The 19867-nt window shown below is 62.8% G+C and overlaps 1 protein-coding gene across 1 annotated transcript; it reads right to left on the bottom strand.

Moving 5' to 3' along the window:
• Positions 1-3316: 3316 nt before the first annotated feature.
• On the bottom strand, positions 3317-9142 carry LFNG (LFNG O-fucosylpeptide 3-beta-N-acetylglucosaminyltransferase). Its single transcript, XM_060173222.1, has 8 exons — positions 8724-9142; positions 5823-5871; positions 5481-5580; positions 5244-5394; positions 5076-5161; positions 4554-4719; positions 4317-4402; positions 3317-4203 (listed from the first exon to the last, which is right to left on the bottom strand). The coding sequence occupies exons 1-8, from the start codon at positions 9063-9065 to the stop codon at positions 4134-4136; spliced, it is 1050 nt and encodes a 349-aa protein (XP_060029205.1). The 5' UTR covers positions 9066-9142; the 3' UTR covers positions 3317-4133.
• Positions 9143-19867: the final 10725 nt, after the last annotated feature.

Here is a 19867-nt window from a genome sequence, read left to right as displayed (position 1 = left end):
TCTGTTCCAGCTGGGAGCAGTCTGGGAACTGGCTGGGGGGCGGGGCACAAGGGTGGAGCCTGGTGGGTGAATGGGGTGGGCCTATGGTGCAGAGTGGAGAGGTTACCACTGGGACCCTGGGGGCAGGGCGAGCCACACAGACACATAACCAGAGCTCCCTCTAGTGACCCCTGTGAGCAGAGGGGCAAGTTGCTTAATTTTGGATACAGATAGTCAGAAATCGAAAGGGAAAGGGGAGAGAGACAGACACCTGCAAGCCCTGCTTCACTGTTTGCAAAGCTTTCACCTTGCAGGTGGGAACCAGAGGCTCGAACCTGGGTCCTTGTGCATTGTAACATGTTCCCTCAACCAGGAACACCACCATCCGGCCCTCAGGTTATTTATTCATATTTGAGTGAGACAGACCCAGTGCCAGGGATGGAACTCAGGACTGCAGGCTCCAGAGTCTGAGGTTTCACCCACCACGCCAGCCAGTGGGTTTGTTCATCTACAAGAGCCTGAGACTGGCAGGTCTGGGTTCGAGTCCTGTGCTGGGTGGGTGGGGAGGGGACAGCTGGATTCCTTTTCATAGGGACCCTGCTGTTGTCTCTACCTAGAACTGCAGTGGGACACCGGGTGGTCACCCTCCCCAGGCCTTGGGTGGTGGCAAGTGGGCTCGGGAGAGAGGTGCATATATATGTGTGACTCCGCAGGGGGGATGGGTGTCTCTGGGTCCCCAGGAGGTGGCGGCATCAGGAGGCCCCTCTAGAAACAGGCCAGAGAAAAGAGCTTGGAGAAGGGGGTGGGGTGCCCCAGGAGCTCAAGGTCTAGAAGGGGGGGGGACACTGGGAGCCCAGAACTGCCCGGGGCAGGGACACCAAGCCTGGAGAGAGAGATGTTACCACTGGGACCCTGGGGAAAGGGCGAGCCACAGAGACTTGGGGTGTCACAGGCTAATGCCTCCTCAGAGAGGGGGAAGGCAAGGTCAGGGGTGAGCATGGGTGAGGACCAAGGGGCCAGGATGGTCCCTGAAGGGGAGGCTGGGCAGTGGGACGGCTGAGACACCGTAGCCACCAGCTCTGGCCACCAGGTGGCACGCAAGGACCACAGAGGCTGGGGTGGAGCAGTCTGCAGGGGCACTGGATGTGGATATTACTCTCACCCCCACCACACCCCTGCAGCTCAGGGGTCCCCCATCTCAGAGCTCCCCCACTACCTGATCCACAGGTATCCCCACCCCCTACATAGTGGACCACTGGCCTCTAGGGTAGCCTGGGGCTCAGAGAGACTGGGGGCACCCCCAGAATGTTTGCCAAGAGCAGAGAGAAGCTGAGGAAGGCTTGTGGCCTGACACAAATGGGGGGGCTGGCTCAGGTCACCCTCTTCCCTCAGAGCCTAGGGGGGCAGGACCAGCTGCAGCCCCCCCAGGTGCCATGCAGCGGGAGGGGGGGTCTGGCCTCTCCCATGTGCATGAAGCCCTGCCCCCAACCCAGCATGTGGGAGGGGGGCAGGAGAGGGAAATCCCCCCACAGAGGGAACCTGTCTCCACTGATCTGAGAGACCACTGGCACCCCCACACTGGGGGAGGGTGCTGGGGCGTAATACTGTCACCAGAAATCGCCCCTCCAGAAGTTAGGCAGCCTCCTTCCTGACTCATCTTGGGGTGGGGGTGGCCCTTGCACCCAAGGGTGGTGGTTCCTGGAAGGCCCCACTCTCCCTGCTGAGCACTTCCCCTTCTCAGGGTGGGGAGCTGCCTTCCTCCCCAAGAAGGGCTGTGAGCCTCGCACCAGCGCCCTGCTCTGTACCCCAGCAGGACAGGTGGGGGGCAGTGTGCCCCAGATGCGTCCATTGCAGCCCCCAGTGATGCCCATGCCCTGTGGTGGTGCCAAGCAACGGGAACCCTGGAACAGCAGAGCCTCTGACTCAGTCCCCTCCCCACCGCAGGCAGGAAGAGCCCCCCCTCCACCCCTCATTTTCAACTTCCTCATCTAGGCCTCATTATCTGAGACACCATCATCCTCACCCTCTGGGCAGAGGGTGCCCAGTGAGGGGGGAGCAGGTGCCCTCAGAGCCAGGCCAGTCTGTGCAGGAGAGGTGGACCCACTCACAGGGCGCCGGTGGGACCTTCTGGAAACTGCTGACTCGGACCTTAGGCCAGGGTGGCCACCCAGCCCATTTGGGGTGATGAGGCTGTGAGCACGTGTGGGGGCTGGCGTCCTGCCGGCAGGGGCAGGGACAGAGACAGCAGGGCAGGGATGGCCATCTGCTCTCAGATAAGGCAGAGCCACCAGGAGGTCAGGGGGCAACCGGGTTAGGGAGGGAGGTGTTAGCCCAGCGGAAGAAGAGGAAGTGAAGATGGCCATTGGGGAGGAGGGGGAACCCAGAGGTGGGGGGCTGCTTTCTGAGAAGTCAGGGCAGCCTGGAGTGGGGGGGGCACAGCCTGGAGTCTGGGGGGAGGGAACAGCCTGGAGTCTGAGGGGGCAACCTGGAGTCTGGGGGGAGGGAACAGCCTAGAGTCTGGGGGGCAGCCTGGAGTCTGGGGGGTAGTCTGGAGTCTGGGGGGGTAGTCTGGAGTCTGGGGGGCAGCTTGGAGTCTGGGGGGAGGAAACAGCCTGGAGTCTGGGGACAGCCTGGAGTCTGGGGGGCAGCCTGGAGTCTGGGGGCAGCCTGGAGTCTGGGGGGCAGCCTGGAGTCTGGGGGGGCAGCCTGGAGTCTGGGGACAGCCTGGAGTCTGGGGGGCAGCCTGGAGTCTGGGGGCAGCCTGGAGTCTGGGGGTAGGGAACAGCCTGGAGTCTGGGGGGCAGCCTGGAGTCTGGGGGGGCAGCCTGGAGTCTGGGGGCAGCTCATGGCCCCGCAGAGACAGAAATTGAGAGGGGAGGGGGAGATAGGGAGAGAGACAGAGAGACGTGCAGCTCTGCTTCACCACTCGTAAAGCTTCCCCCCTGCAGATGGGGACTGGGGGGCTTGACCCTGGGTCCTTGTGCACTGCAGAGTGTACACTCAACCAGGTGTGTCACCACTTTTTTTTACCACTGTTGTGGTCATTATTATCGTCCCCCCCCTTATTTTTTTTTACCAGAGTCCTGCGCAGCTCTGGCTAATGGTGGTGCAGGGGACTGAACCTGGGATTCCGGAGCCTCAGGCAATGAGGACCTCTTTCCAGAACCATTCTGCATTGACCCCACTCCCCTTTTGTTTTCCAGAGGTAGGGCACCCCAGCCCTGCTCAGCCATGCATGGAGCTCCCATCTAGCGAGAGGGCTTGAACTGGGGCCTGTGCCAGGTAATATATGCCTCCCCTTCCTTACTCCTAGCACAAGGCCCAGTCAAGACCAAGACCCCTGGTGGGCATGCCCCAAACATCTTTATTCACAGCAAAGACGTCACCATAGCAACCACACTTGAATTCCCTGAGAACTTTTCCCTTTTTTTTCTCCCCCTCAGTTAAGTCTTTGCAGAAGAAGACAACATAGCCAGTGGGCCAGGTGGCAGGGCAGGACCAGGTGGCAGGGCCAGGTGGGTAGTTGCCACCTAGGGGGAAAAGGGTCTCGGGAGGTGGGGACAGAGCCCTAGGCCAGGACACAGAGACACACGGATCTTCTGCCTCCACCCAGCTCCCAGAGCAAGCTGACCCCCCACCCCTTAGCCTCTGTTCTTTCTGATCTACAGAAAGGCAAAAAGAACCCCCTTGTCTGCACCGCCAACAAAAATAAGAGACAACAAACACCCTACCTCTCACCCACCCCCTTCCAACACCAAGTACAGTAAAAAAAATACTGTCGAAATATCTACAGACACACCCACTGTGGGCGACACCTCTCCCAGTGGAGAGGACACTCAACTCTGCCCCCCACTGCGGGGGGACAAAGGCAACACCCCCAGGAGGGCGGGGGTGCACCCCCAGCCACTGGGGACTTCAGGGCCCGGTGACACCTGAGCACCCAAGACCCAAGACCGCCGCCAGATCCAGGTAGGGTCCTCGCGGCTCCTTGGCTGAGCAGAACTGCTTTGCAGTCCACTCCTCCGCTGGAGAAGCAGCTCTGGGGAGGGGCTAGGCCCCGGAAGCCTCGAATTCAGGGGCTGGACGGGTGTCCTCAGGCCCTTTGGATACCAGGGGCGCCTGGGAACGGGATCTCAGCTGGCTGGCCGTGGCAGCTAGAAGGTGGAGGCGGCACGGGGACACCAGGGCGTGTCTGGGTACAGGTGGCAATGGATGGAGAGAAACCTGTGGGCAGAGAGAGCATCCGTCTGGTCTATCCTCCCAACCACACCCGTGCAGCTGCCATCCCGACCTGTCCCAGAGTGGGGGCGCCCCCTGGCTCTGGGGCCATGCCTCACCTGGATGGGTCAGCCTCCACTGGGAAGGGCCCCTTAATATTCACAGTGTTGCGTTTGTTCTCAAAGGTGCCATAGCTCAGTGTCACCTGTGAGGAGGGATGTGGCTGTGACGGGGATGGCAGGGGGACCCCTGGGGTCGGAAGGAGCCGTGGGACCACCCCCCTCCATCACAGCAGACAGGAAGGCTATGGGGGTGCCACCGTCCCTCCCCCCTCAGCCCTGGGGCGCAGGACGTACCTGCTCACGCAGCATGGAGGGGGGCACCTGCTGCAGGTTCTCCAGGTGGGAGTGGAAGAGCCCGCAGCGGGTGAGGCCCACGCCCAGCAAGGCCTCCACGATGTAACCCACTGTGCAGTCGTCTGGCAGGCGGATCCGCTCGGCCGTGCTCATGAAGTGACCGCCACTGGGGGAGGGGGGGCAGGGTCAGGGGAGGTGGACCCAGGGGAGGGGGCACGTGGGTTCCCCCAGCAGCCCCCCTCTGTCCAGCTGAGGGCTCCCTGCAGCTGCAGGCCCAGATTGGTCCCCACAGCACCCCCCAGCACTTCCCGGGTCACTGGGCCCCTTCCTCAGCTCACCAGGCCTCCAGGACCTCTGGCTCACCGCCCCACAACCCCCTCCCAGTCCCCCGACCCCCCACTTCCAGTCCCCCACACCTCCCCAGCCCCCTAGCCTTTTCTTCAGCTCACCAGGCCCCAAGGCTCCCTCCCAGACCCCATAGCTCACCTGCCCCCCCATCCCTCAGGCCCACTCCTGACTCACCTGGCCCAGGGGCTCATCTTCAGTGCCAACCCACGGCTGATGCAGAAGCCAGCTCCACCCGTGGCAAACCAGAAGTGGACAGGACGCTGTGGGGGGGCACAGCAGGTGAGGCCAGGCACCTGGCCAGCTGGACCCCCACCCCCACCCCTATGTCCAGCTGGCACCCACCTGGCTGTCACCCACACGCTCGGTGGCCTGGATGGGCCGGTCCAGGCTGGGCTTGCCCAGGTAGATGTCCCCAGTGTGCGGGAAGCGGCCCAGCAGCGCCAGCAGGGCGGCCACATTCACGTAGTTGTCATCATCCACGTGGCAGAACCACCTGCGTGTGGGCAGTGGGGAGGCAGGTGGGTGGTGGGCGTCAGGGGCCCCAGGAGTACATCCCCCCCAACCCAGGCAGGCACTCACTTCCTCCCTGATGCCAGGAAATGGTCGTATTCCACCGCCATCTTGCAAGACAGTGCCTGGCGACTGTGGGCAGCTGAGCAGTTGGTGTTGATGATGTGGCCTGGGGGGGGGGGGAGGTGGTGGTGAGGACACAGCGGGGGGGGGGGGGGGGGGCGCAGGTTCTCCCAGCCTCATGGAGCTGCCCCATCCCTGACCCTCAGCCCTCAGCGGTTACTTCCCCTGCCACCTGCCAGAGCCTCGTCTACATGAGAACCAGGGGTCTCAGTGCTCACACCTGGCCCTCCTGGTAGGGGCGGGGGTGCTGTGGGCATTCCGGGGACCCTCCTTGGGGCTGGGACTCACCCCTGTGCCGGGTCAGGGCTTCATCCTCGCCGTCGGTGAAAATGAAGGTCTGTGGAGAGAGGGGAGCTTGAGTGGCCCGCACCAACCCTACCCGGGGCCCCCCCAGTCCTGAAAGACCCTCACAAAAGCTGGGCCCTGACCCTGCCTACAACTCCCCATAGCTGGGTCCAAGGCCACCCTGGCAGGCTCGAGCCAGGTGGGGCCCCGCCCACCAGGTAACCGTCGTCTCACACACCTGGCAGCACACACCCTGTTGATGTGGCTGTGAGGGGGCCATTAAGGAAACATCCCACTGGGGGACAAAGGCCTTGCTGGGCAGTTGCCAAGGGCCCGTCCACAAAGGGCCGGAGGGAGATGAGTCACCTGCCATTGTCCCTGTCCACACCCCCACCCCACCCCTTAACTCGACCACATCCACACAGCCGGCCTGGCTGAGCAGCAGCACCTTCTGCCTGGGTCCCAGAGACCTGAGGGGGGGGGGCGACAGCCATGCGGGAAGCCAGCCTCACCAGGGGCACCCCCCGGGCAGCCTCGGAAACTGGGGCCAAGGGGCGGGGTGGGGTGGCAGGCACGCCCGGGCCGGTCGGCACACGGCTGGAATGTGGCTTCCCGAGACAGCCCTCCCCGGGCGCGTGCCTGGGAGCACCCCGGGATGGCACAGCGGGAAGGGGCCCCGAGACCCCCTCCACCCCGGAGATCAGAGCCCCCCTGCCCACAGGGCCCGGCCACTGTGTGGGCTGAGTGCCAGAGACGGGACAAAGCCCGGGGGGGGTGCGAGCTCTGGGCCCCTGGCTGTCTCCACAGTGCGGCCGCACGCACAGACTCGCACCCAGCAGCGGCCAGGAATGCCGTGGGAGGAGAGCCGGCCCCGGCAGACACCCGCCTGCCCGCCCGCCCTCCGGCTCCGGATTAAAAAAGTCTCTTCAGTGAGGGAGCTCAAGCCCCAAAAACCCAGCCGCAGGCTACAAGATTCCAGCTCTGCCTTTGCAACCGCTGTGAAGGTGGGGCTGGGGCTGCTGGGCCTCCTGCCCACCCCCCGCCAAAAAAAAAAAAAAAGAGCTGTCTGGGGAGCAAGGGCCAGATGCACCCACCCGGTCTGCCTCAGTGGCCCCCACACCCCTGAGCAGGCTGGGTCAAGGGCTAAGTGTGCACAGCCTGTCCAGCACCGCAGGGGAAACTGAGGCTGGGGTGGCCTGGTGTGGAGCTGGGGCTCCTCTGGGTCTGGAGTGTCCTCCCCAGATGCCCCGACCACCACCAGCGGGAGAAGGAAGAGGCGGGCAGCGGGTGGGGGCCCTCACAGGAAGCGGCATTGTTCCTGTGGCTGAGATTCAGAGAAACACAGGATGCCAGGCGCCCCCCCCCCATTGTGGCCAAGGCGTTGGCAGTGGAGGGGGGCAGAGCCCAACTCCTCTTCCTGCTGGCCTCCAGACACTGCCCCCCAGCACACCCCCACCCATCCCTGCAGCTGCTGGAAGCTTCTTTGACAGTGCCCAGACCACCCTGCCTTGCTCTAAGTCCAGGAACCTCCTCCAGGAAGTCCTCTTCCTGCTTCACGTGGGACAGATGCCCACTCTGGTGGGCAGGACCTCTCTGGGTCTGCCCCACGGCCACCCTGACCTCCAGCGACCTGGGCTACCCTGCACGGAGCTGGGAAAGGACCCTCTACTCAGTTTCGACACTGGGCGGGATGGGGGGGGCAGTGGCCCCTCCTGAGTGGGGTGGTCGGTCGGGGCAGAAGGAAGCACGGAGTGCCCTGATCCTCCCCTGCCCCCGGCCTCCAGGTGACCCCATGCTCTTGGGGTCTTCTCCCCTTTGTGGAGAAGAGATGGTGGGTCAGAGTGGACCCTGTCTTGCAGTCTGGAGGGAGCCCAGGGTCCCGGCTGAGTGGTCTCAGAGGTGGCTGAGTGTTGCTAGAGGTCACAGTGCAGGGAAGCAGAGTGGGGTGGGGGCACCACCACATGCTGTCAGTCAGGGCTGGGGGTGGGGGCTCACCGCCAGGCAACCTGAGTGCCCCGCGGCGGCCGGCGGTTCCCATGGAGCAGGGCCCGCTGCCTCTCTCAGCGGAGAAAGGGGCTTTGTTACCTTGTCCAAGGGCCGCGCAGACTAACAAAACGGCCCGGCCTCCCCCGCGCCCCCGGAGCCCCCCGCCCTGGGAAAGGACGCCGTGTTCCCAGGGGCCAGCCCCCTCCCCACCCGCACCAGATGGGACCCTGCCAGCCAGCTCCGCCCCCCAAACGGTGTTTTCCCGGGGTTTAAAAGCTGCAGGGTCTTCCTGAGGAGCCCATCCCACCAGGACCCCCACCCTGCCCCCAGACACCCCCCCACACCGGCCCCAGAACCCCCAGCCCAGCTCCCAACCTCCAGTCTTACCCGCCCAGCCCAGCCCACCGTCCAGCGACCTGCAGCGACCTGCAGGCGGGCGGGAGTGTGGCTCAGTGGTGTGCTGGGGCATGGGGCATGGCCTGAATGGGAGAGAGCCCAGTCTCTCCCCAACCCCTGCAGGCTGCCAACTGGGTCATTGTGTCCCCTGCCCCCCTCTTGTGGTGGTGGTGGTGGTGGGGTCTTAACTACACTTCCCTCTAACACACACTCGCCCCTGGGGATGGCCTGGGGTACACTTCCAAAGTGGGGGACACCCTCCCCGCACTGCACCCCAGTGTCTTGGCAGGCAGGAGTACCCCCAACTGCACCCAGGGTTCCAGCCGGGCAGATGGTACCTCAGGGTTCGAGCCTGATAAACCGTACCCCTGAGGGTGGGGCTCTGCCAGTAGCGGGGGACAGCACCCCGGGATTCCATGGGGGGAGGCACCCTAAGGCCCCAGCCTGGGGGGACAGCACCCTGGGGCTCCAGCCTGGGGGGGACAGCACCCCGGGGCTCCAGCCGCGCTGGGGGTGGCTCACCATCTCAGGGTGCCGGGACACCCAGGTGTCCAGCAGCAGGTCAAGGCGCGCGCGGTGGAACTTCCTGGTAGTCTTGACGGCGATGAAGACGTCGCGGGGCCCCAGCTGCTCCGCGGGGGGCTGCGGGGCGCGGGGGGCGCGGGGGGCGTCGCGGCGGGCGCGGGCCAGCAGCCCAAAGTATCCGGACAGGCCGCCGTCGCCGGGCCGGGGCTGCAGGCTGCGCAGGGCGCGGCGGGCGCGCTCGGGGGGCGCGGGGGGCGGGTCGGCTGTGAGCACCAGCAGGCAGGCGAGCAGCGCGCCCCCCAGGCCCAGCAGCAGCCGGCGGCCACAGCGTTGCAGCATCGTGCGGCCACCGCGCCCCGCGCCGCGCCCCTTAAACGGCCGCCCGCCCCGCCCCGCCCCGTCCGTCCACTGGCTGCGGGCGGCCCCACCCCGGGGCGGGGACACCCATGGGCCCCACCCCTCTGCAAGGCTAGCCCGGGGCCCGGCTCACCCCGGGGCGGAGCACCCCGGGGCCCCACCCCTGCTCTGGCCTAGACTCTTGGGCCATTGTCTCCACCCCGGGGCGGGGCACCCATGGGCCCCACCCCTCCTCTGGTCTAGGCTCCGGGGACCTTGGCCCCATCCCGGGGCGGGGCGGGGCACCCCGGGGTTCCACCCCTCCGCTCTCCAAGGCTCGGGGCCCGGCCCACCCCAGGACTAGGTGGGGAGGGTCACACCCGAGGCCCCGCCTCAGCTCACTCACTGGCTGCGGGGGCGCAGACCGTCCAGTCCGTGCAGCGCCCACGTGGGGTCGCCGCGGGGGTCTGGGAAGGGCCGTCGGGTGCAGAAGTCCAGGTCCCCGTGCGCGTGCAGCCCCGCCCCGGACACCCCGCCGGCCGCAGAAGGACCAGGGGGTGGGAAGGCCGGCTTCCCAGGCGAGGGCGGGGGTCTGGGTGGCCGGGAGTGACCCTCTTGGGTCCTGGGGGGCTCAGGGTCCGAGGCGCACAGCCTCCAGGGGCAGCTGTCGCCGCCTGGGCTCAGACCTGAGGGCTGGGCGGGAAGGGCCCTGGGGGTCCCGGGAGCAACCAGGAAGGCCGGCCCTGCCCTGCCCCCCCCAACCCCGAGGGGCCCAGTGACACAGGCATCCGGTGTCCTGCCGGGCTGAGCCGTTTGTCCGGCGGGTACCCTCTGCTGGGGCGCGTGGGGGGAGGAGGTTCCCACGCCCCTTCCTGCTCGCACCCGGGGCAATTAGCACCACTTCAAGCAGGCATCTGCCCCAGCAGATGGTGCAGGCGTGCCCAAGTGACAAGTCTCCCAAGGTGCCACCACCAGCCATAAACACCTCCCGTTCAGCTCCACCGGAGCCTCCTAGAAGCTGGGGGGTGGGCAGTGCAGGAGAGAGGCACACTCAGCTGGGGAACCTAGCACCCCCCCCCAACCCCCAGCCCCAGGCCTTTAGGATGGAGACCTGACTCCCAGCCTGCCTCCTCCACCACTTTCTGGGCTGTGTGATGCTCCACAATCCTCATCCTCTGCCCCTCTGCCCTCTGCCTCTCTGCCCTCTGTACCTCTGCCCTCTGCACCTCTGGCCCTCTGCCCCTCTGCCCTCTGTGCTCTAGTCCTCTGCCCTTTGCATCTCTGCCCTCTACACTTCTGCCTTCTGCCCTCTGCCCCTTTGCTCCCACCCCAGCTATCTCTCCTCTTCCAGCTCAGTGAGTGGACAGCACTGAGCAACAGGCCCAGACATTCAGCCCCAATGGCCCTGAGTTCAAGGCCATGGCATTGGGGTCTAACTACCAGCTCCTTCTCTGCAAGAGCTCCACCCCACCCCGGAAGCCCCACATCTGGGCTGTGCCCGGGGCCTCAGCTAGTGGGTCCTGGCTGAGCACCGTTCAGGGGGTGGCAAGCAGGGATGGGGCTCCCCCACCGCCAGCCAGGCTGAGAATCGAGACAAAGCTCTGGGTATCCTGTCCCCCCTCATGGCTGCCTGGCTCTGGGTCTGTAACAGGAGAACGGGATCCGGTGACTCCCTGAGGTCTAAGTGGCAGGGGTTAGCCAGCCAGCTCCCCTCCGTCCCTTCCTTCCAGGCTCAGCTCCAGCCCCTGGACCTCCCCGGAGTCCCTCCTCTAGACCCAGAGGCTACCTCTAAGCCCCCAGCGGGGGTGCAGAGGCATGGATGCTGGGCAGGAAGCGGAGAGCAAAGAGAGGAGGGGGCTGGCCAGGTGGCCCAGGTCCTCAGGAGAGGGGTCCCTGAGGCAGGACAGCCTCCGAGGTCTTCCTGTGGTTTTCCTGGGAAAACCGTGCAGGTGAAATGGGTGAGTCCCAGGAAGTGGGCAGCTGGTGCCCAGCTCCTAGGGGTCTGCCGGGGCCCAGCTCCTCTGGGGGCCTGGGGCCTTTGGCTGTTAACAGACCAGAGGAAACCCCTGGCCCCAGCTTCTGGCCCACAGACCCCTGCTGGAGGGGAGGTGCCAGACAGGGGCATGGAGCTGGCTCTCCTTCCAGCACTGGGGTGGGCACTGGATGGATAGATGGGTGGATGGTGGATGGTGGATAGTAGATGGTGGATGGATGAATTTGGATGGATGGTTAATGGTTGGATGGATGATGGATGGATGGTGGATGGGTGGATGAATGATTTGGATGGATGCTTAATGGATGGATGGTTAATGGATGGGTGGATGGATGATGAATAGATGGATTGATGATGGATGGATGGATGGTGGATTGGTGGATGGTGGATGGATGGATTTGGATGGATGGTTAATGGATGGTTGGAAGGATGATGGATAGATGGATTGATTGATGGATGGATGGTAGGTGGATGGGTGTATACACAGGTGACAGCTGCTGAGTGGATGTCCAGATACAGGGATGGACAGATGAACACACAGAACGGTGGCATGTAGGTGGCTGGGGCCAGCTGTATGCCGGCTGCGTGAGGGCGGAAACCTGTATTCACTGAGTGCCACCTGTAGCTGGGCACCCATGGGCCCGGCCCTGACCAGGCCAAACTGAGCTGAACCCAGCTCTCAGCTCCTCTGTCCCCTGGCCTGTTTGGAGATATCTAAGAGACTGAGAGTTCCTTGGGGTGGCTGCCTGCCGCATCCTGACCCCACCTCAGCATAGCCAGGAAGGGAGGGATATTGTGGGCAGGGTAGCTGACTGGATGGATGGACAGACGGACAGGTGAATGAATGGGCCCACAGTAGTGGCCAGCATCAGTGGGTGTCACTGCCCAGACATAGGACCCCCGCTCTGCTCGGCCCAGGTGACAAAGAGGGAGGGGTCTGGGCTCAGTGGTGCCCGGCCCACGGAGCCTCTCCCCTTAGGATCCTGGGAAAGGTCTGGCCAGTGCACAGGGTACAGGGTCAGGGTTGGGACAGGGGCCGTACCGGAGGCCTGACCCACACCCTGCCTGCTGCGGCCACACACAAGCTGGCCATTCTTTGTGAGACGAATGCTCACGGTGGGGGGGGGTAAGGGCCTTGGGCTCTCCTGGTGGGTGTCTGGGCTCAGTGGGGGACATGGCCAAGTGGGGTCTGGCAGCGGGCCGCATCCCAGGAGGCTGCAAATCAGATTAGCCAGAGGTCGGCCCAGATGGCTGAATGCAGCTGCAGGGCAGAGCCCCTGGGCTCCTGTTGTCCAGTACCCGAACCCTGGCCAGGCAGATAGCCCTGGGCCTCATGGTGGGGGCAGATGAGCCTTTCTCCTCTCAGGTGCCATTTGGCACCGACTTCTCCCTCCATGGTGACAGGTGGTGGGGGCCTCCACCTGCTGAGGCTGGTGTGCACCAGGAAGGGCTGGGCTGGCCGTGGGCTGTCCCCCGAAGCCTCAAAGATCATGTGAGGCCAAAGGATGCAGCAGGCAGGGCTGGGGACAGTGTCTGAGCGGAAGGATTGCACAGCGTTTCCAGGGGTTTCCGGTGGGGGCAGGGAACAGTGGGGGAAGGGGCTGGGCTGTGGGCCAGGAGTGCGGCTGGGCAAGGGAGTATGGGGTGCAGAGGGCCCCTCTGGCTGGCCCCTAGTCCCCCCAGCTTCCATGGAGTCAGAACAGGGCAGGGAGGTGGCAGGTGGGGCCCTGGGGAAGCTGTTTGCTCAGTGGACATTAATCTCCCAAACAGGAAGGCCGGTGTGAACGGGTGGAGGAGCAGAATGGAGGAACTGGGGGGCCTGGCCCCACACTGGGGGCTCCTCATGGTTCCTGCCCACAGAGCCTCTGCCCCCCACTCCTGAAGCCTCTAGTGCTAGCCTGGCCGGGGTGGGTGGACAGCCCTCTGTGGAGCGGTGGACATGTGGGGCTGTGGGGGTCACAGGCTCCAAGGGGCAGTCAACCTTCTTCAGATGAAGAAGTTGAGACCCAGCGGCAGAAGTGAGCAGCTACAGGTGGGGGTGTGTGTGTCCTGCCTCTAGGTGCCCCCTCCCCAATCTGAAGTGTGTTGGGCTGTATTGGGGGGGGGAGTTGCCTGCATTGGGCACAGATTCTTGCTGAAAAGCCAGGAGGGACAGGCACCGAGGGGAGATGGAGGTCTCCTGGGGAGCCGGATGTGTTGGGGGTTCCCCACTGGCTGGGTGGGAGGTAAGTCCAGGCCAGCCCACCCAGTGGGTGTTCCTGCCAGGCCCTGGGGGACACAGGACAGCCCAGAAGAAGTCCTGGGGGAGGGGGCTTCCAGCCGACCCCCTCTATGGCACCAGCTTGGGAGGCAGGCCCCGCCCCGGCATTCCCCAGCCCTCACCTTAAACTGCCTGCCAACCCCCCGACTTCCTGTGCCCCGAGCTCTGCGGACCCACATTCCTGCCACCTGCCAGCTGCCTTCAAGACAGGCTTCCACTCGCCGTACCCTCCCGCCCCCCCACCTGCCAGGCACGTCCTGGCACGGGCCCCCCAGGGTGCTCAGTGCCACTTCCCACAGGCTCTGAGCAAGAGATTGCCAGACGCAGCCACCCTGGAGGCCAACAAGTCCTTCAAGGGGTCATGGGGTGCAGGCTGGGGGTGGACCGTCCTCTCTGACAGATCTGAACCCCAATCCTGTGCCCAGCCAGGCCAAGAGAGCTCAGGGCCCTGGCCTGAGGGCTTTTCAGGGTGGCCAGGGACCCCAGCTCTGTCCCCAACCCCACCTGGGGATCTCAGGAGGTCAGTCCCCTTGTTGTCACTGACCATTCAAACTCACAGGCCCCTGCGATCCTCCCGGGGACGCCAGGCTGTCCCTGTCCCTATGGGCCACACTGTCCCTGGTCCTGGGTGTGTTCAATGCTATCCCCTCCTGGCCCCAGCACTTTCATCACTCCATCTCCATGACCCAGTTTCCCTCCTTGTCTGTGTGTGGGGGGGCAGTGGGGGCCCTGAGGGACAGTGACCCCTTTTTGAGAGGAGGGAGGTGGCAGATCCGGTGTCCCCAGGGGGCCCTTGGGCGCGTCTGCTAGGGGGCAGGGCTTCCAGGCCTTCAATGGCCACAGATCAGATTCCGGTCCCCCGGGCCCTGCTGTGTGGCCTTTGTGACAGCCGTGGGAACCAGTGTCCCCGCAGGAACTGGCAAGGGTGGCCAGCCGGCTTGGGCAGGGGGTCCCTGCAGGCCTGGAGGAGCAGCTAGGGCTTGTTCTGAGCACGGCCTGCACATGCCTCATCATACCCACACATGCCAGCACATGTCTGAACATACATGTTCGTGTCTACACATGCCTTATCAATTATGCAGGTGCCCAGTCATGCCTGCATGTCTGCATGCCTCACATCTGCACACAGCTGCACACACCTATACATATCTGCTCATGTCTGGTCACACCCTCCCACACCTGCACAGGCAACACAGCACTGCCCGCCAGGTCCACTCTGGGGGAGGCTGCACTGACCCAGCCAGAGGCCACTCTTGCACCTGCTGCCTGGAGGAAAGACCACTGGGTCCCCCTGAGACTCAAGGGGAGCTGACCTGGTAGAGCACACACTTTGCCTGCACCAGGACCCAGATTCGAGCCCCTGCCACCCACAGGGAGCAGCTGCAGGGGGAGCTTCTGGAGGGCAGACAATGCTGGGTGTTTGCTCACGGGGGTGAGGGGGGGGGCACCTGGCTGCCCAGTGATTTTTTTTTTCTGTCTCCAGGGTTATTGCTGGGGCTCGGTGCCTGCACTATGAATCCACTGCTCCTGGAGGCCATTTTTCCCATTTTGTTGCCCTTGTTGTCATTGTTATTGTTGTTATTGCTGTCATTGTTGTTGGATAGGACAGAGAGAAATCAAGAGAGGACGGGAAGACAGAGAGGGGGAGAGAAAGACAGACACTTGCAGACCTGCTTCACTGCTTGTGAAGCAACCCTCCTCCCCGCAGGTGGGAAGTCGGGGTCTTAAACCAGGATCCTTAAGCTGGTCCTTATGCTTTGCATCATGTGCACTTAACCTGCTGTGCCACCACCCAGCCCCCTGCCCACTAATTTTTAAAGGGTGCCCAGGTGTGAACCGGGGCCTCCTGAATTCACAGTACTCCCCTCTCATCCCGATCCACCCTTCATTTTCCCAGAAAGACACCCCCCCTCCTGCCCCCCCCCAGTACTGTCCATGGTGCTAGTGTTGGGGCTTGAACCCAGGGCCTTGCACACAGCACTGCCATGCAGAGGACTCTCTCCCACCCCTGGGTTACTTTCAGGGTGTCTGTCCATCTCACTGTTAGTGACCAGAGAGGGAACCAGGCCTCACAGGGTCACTGGGGTCAGAGAGGCCCATGGCTGCCAGTGCAGATGTCTGACAGGCTGCAGGGTCACACGTGGCACCTCCCAGCGTGTGTGGGACACGTGCGTCCCTGCACATCCCATGACACAGCTGCGGCCTCCAGAGGGGCAGGCACCAGGCCAGGGTGGGTGCGGCCACCAAGGCTTCCTGCTGGCCGCCCTGGACGGAGGGTGGGTTGTGGGGAGGGCGCACTCCTGCTGGCGTCTGTCCCCCAGGTGGTCCTGGCTTGAAGCCTGCTCCAGCCCACCCCTGGGGTTCAGGACATGGGGGTGCTCTGCTGCACCCCCAGGCTCTCAGGACCCTGGCTGCTTCCCACCCTCTGCTGGCTCTAGCTCCTGGCTGGTGACCACTTGATGGAGTAGCATTGGACTGGCTACCATCCACTCACCCAGGACACAAGGGTGGGGGTTGATCTGAGGGCTGCCACCCAGACATCTCAGACCGGTGTTGACCGCCCTGGGGGGCACTGGGGAGCCCTTGGTCCCCCAGCCAGTCTTGAGGCAGTGTCCATGGGCCCACCACTCTGGGCTGGTGCAGAGGTGCAGAGAACCAGCAAGCCGACTTTCAAGGCCAGGGGTGGGGGCTCATGAAAGACATGAGAGGGGGCCGAGTGGTAGCGCAGCGGGTTAAGCGCACATGGCACAAAGCTCAAGGACCGTCCTAAGGATCCCGGTTCGAGGCCTACAAGTGGTGAAGATTTGTAGTGTAGGCACTAAACCCTAGCAATAACCGTAGAAGCAGAAAATACAATATAAAGAGAAGATAAAAATTAAAAAAGGGACGATGTGAGAGAGGAACCCCGAGGTGGCTCACTCGGAAGAGCACAGGTCTTTCTTCCTTTCTTTCTTTCTTTCTTTGCCTGCAGGGTTTTCTCTGGGGCTTGGTGCCAGTGCTGGCACTCGGAGCCCACTGCTCCTGGAGGCCATTTTCTCCATTTTCTTGTCTGCGATAGAGAGGAACTGAGAAAGGAGGGGAGAGAGAGGGAGAGAGACAGAGAGACGCCTGTAGAGCTGTTTCACTGCTTGTGAAGTGTCCCTCCTACAGGTGGGGATGGAAGCTTGAACCCAGATCCTTGAGAGGGTCCTTGTATTTAGTACTACATGCGCTTAACTGGGTTACCGAGCTAGCTTCACAGGTTTTTCTTCCAGGGCATGTGCTCTCTGGGTTGGAGAGAGCTCGACGGGAGCCAACCTGGGCTGCTGCTTATTCAGCAATGTGGGAGAGAGACCAGGAACTCGTGGCAGAGCGGGAATGCAATGCAATGCCTTTATTGATCAGAGACAACGCCTACAAATATAGATATATAGATATAGATATATAATCTTTAACCAGAAGTGGCAAGTGGAAAAAGGAAATGGCTAGGAGAGGGGGTGGAGAAAAGAGGGCGAAGGTAGAAAGCTTCCATAGCAGCTGTTGCGAAGGTTCTAACCAGTGGGATTAACCAATACCCTGCAGGAAGGGCGGGTCTCAGGCAAAACAACAATTATGTAAATAGACCACAGTATCATAGTATCATAGTATCAGCGATGGAGCAGGGGAGTTGGCATAATGCCCAACACTGGGTGAACCACCACCTGCCTCTCAAGCACAGGTCTTTCTGCATGTGAGACCCTGGGTTTGAGCCCTGCACCAGGAGAGCTTTATGGATGGCTGGATGATGACTGGGACTCCCAGGATTGTTCTTGACAGGGCTGCCCCTGTGTCTATCCTCTCCCGCCAGGGATGGCCCTCCCAGCTCAGGGCACCCCAGATCCAGGGCAAAACCTCTCCTGAGTCCTTTCTTCACTTTCATCTCCAAAGCCACTTTCATCTTCTTTTTAATATTATTTTTTATGTTTTTGTCTTATTTTTTTAATTTTTATTATCTTTATTTATTTATTGGATAGAGACAGCCTGAAACTGAGGGGATGGGGGAAGTAGAGAGAGAGAGAGACAGAGAGACCCTGCAGTCCTGCTTCACCATTTGTGAAGCTTTTCTCCTGTAGGTGGGGACCAGGGATTTGAACCCGAGTCCTTGGGCATTGTAACACATGCACTCAACCAGGTGTGCCACTACTCGGCCCCATTTTTTATGTTTTTATTTATTTATTATTGGATAGAGACAGGGAGAAATTGAGAAGGGAATGGGAGACAGAGAGGGAGAGAGAGAGAGACACCTGCAGCCCTGCTCCACCACTTGTGAAGCTTTCCCCCCTGCAAGTGGGGACTGAGGGCTTGAACCTGCATCTTTGTGCACTGTAAAGTGAGCACTCAAGCAGGTGTGCCACCACCTGGCCCACAAAACTGCTTTCTTTCTCCAAATCTGGCACTGGGGGAGGGGAGAGTCTGTCTTCACAGGGACACCATGCAGCCATGTTCACCGCCCCAGCTAGGGGTCCAGAGGCTGCCACTGCCCCCACCATGCCAGAGGTCTTGCATGGCCAGCGGTAGGATGGAGTGTGTAGTCCTGGGCCTGTCCCTCGGAATGCAGGGAGCCCTACCTGCCTCCATGGGGAAGATGGAAGGAGGAGACCTGCCCTGCCCCCCTCGCAGCCTCAGGTCTGGGCATGAACCCAGGGGGGCAGGAGGCACTGGGAAACCATCCAGCGGGGCCAGGAGCTGGTTAGTGTTGCCCCGGTCGGAAGGCGCCTTCCGCCACAGCACCCGTGCCAAGCCCGCTCTGACGCCGGCCAGCACCCTGGACACCACGGGGCGGCCCGGGGGTCCCCCAGCTGGCCCCTTCATCCTGTGCCCCTGCCTGGCCACACAGAGCCCCGGCCCTGGCTCTGGGGATTGTCCTGCCCTGGCTTCCCACTTCTGTTCCTGGGCATTGCGAGGCATAGATGCAGACAGCAGGGCGGGCAGCTGTCCCCTGTCCCCCTGCCCGGCAGATGCAGTGGTTCAGCTGGCTGCCACCTGCTGACCCGCTTCCAGCAGGCCAGGGGGGGGGGGGGTCAGGGTGGGCGGTGGGAACCAGCTCCTCTCAGCCTCCCAGCCTCTGCAGGGCGCTGTCAGCAGGCTCAGGTGTCCTTGTCTCTTCCCTCCTCGGCCAGAGGGACAGTCCCCAGGGACAAGGTTCCAGGGGGCCATCTGGCGGTGGCTCTGATGCCACCGCTCCTGTCTCCCGGGGGCTGGGCATCCAGGTGTGGCCTGACCCTTCCCATGACCCTGTGTCCCCAGCCCTGCAGCTACTTTGAACACTTCCAGACCAGACTTCAACGGGCCAGGGCTGCCCCGCCTGTCCCTCTAGACTGGCCTGGCCTGACGGGGAGTCTGGGGGCACTGAGGCCACCTCCAGGGACTGGCAGCTCCAGTCCTGGGCTGCCCTCTGGCTCATGGTCAGCTAGCTGGCCACTCCGTGACTCAGTTTCCCCACCCTCGAGGGGGCTCCTGAGTTGTAGCCTGTCTTGGGCCTGGTGGCGCCCACAAGCCCTTCACTCTTCTGCTCCTGGAAACACTCACTTCTGCAGAATGTGGCTTCATACACACGGCTCTGGATGGAACCCGGCTTCATCCATACAGACAGACTGACAGACTACAGGGTGGGGAGGGGGCTTCACAGGATCTTTGTCAGGTGCTAGAGCCCCACCCCTTGTGATAAGGCGTGTTCCCACTGCAGGTGGGGAGCCGAGGGCTGGAACCGGGATCCTTGTGAGGGTACTATGTGCATTTAACCGGGTGTGCCCCCTACCCACCCCCTCCCCCTGTTGCTTTCTTTTAAATTAAAGATTTAATTCTTTAAAGATTTATTTTGTTTCTTTTATGAGAGAGAATTTACTTGGCAGGGGGAAGGGGAGGGGGAGGGAGGGGGAAAGCCGCACTATGGCCTGCTCTGGCAGGCTCTGTTGGAGCTCAGAACCTAAGGCCTGGGGGCCAGGCTGCACTCCTCAGGCTTTAGGACTTCTGCTTGTGGGGAGTCCGGTCTGCACCCTTCTTCTCCTGCACAGACCATCTGACTCCAACAAGGCCTGGACAAGCCTTTCTTCTTTGGGGTCTCCAAGGCCAGTGGGCTCCCATTCCTGAGCTCCAGAGGCTAGCTCTCAGGACAAATCACCCAGGTCCTGTGCTGCCAAGTTACCAAGGGAGTGGCTGAGGTGGGGCAGGTGGGGCAGGAGGCAGCATGGCTGGGCTGCTCCCTCCCCATGGCTGCTCCCCATGGCTGTTTGGACACCCCCTGCAACAGGCCTCATGCCCACAGGGGCTTCCATCTCCACCAGCCGGGCCTCCAGGGCCCCTCAGTGGCCACACAGCCAGCAGGGCCCCTGTCTTGATCACTTTCAGCCCCGGATCCAGACTGGGACAGGTTCCAGGGGGGCTTTGGGACAAGTTCCAAGTCAGGGACTATGGAGCAGTGGGCTCCTGTCACAGGGAAGAAAGTGCACACCAGCCAGACCAGGGCCAGAGATGGCCAGGCCAGACTCTTGGGAAGGCAGGGGACAGAGACAGGCTCTGGGCTAGGGAAGGAAC

The sequence above is a fragment of the Erinaceus europaeus genome, chromosome 15 (assembly GCF_950295315.1).
Source record: "Erinaceus europaeus chromosome 15, mEriEur2.1, whole genome shotgun sequence".
Classification (NCBI taxonomy): Eukaryota; Metazoa; Chordata; class Mammalia; order Eulipotyphla; family Erinaceidae; genus Erinaceus; species Erinaceus europaeus.
Note: the sequence above shows the minus strand (reverse complement) of the source record. Positions and strands in the feature narration are given on the sequence as shown.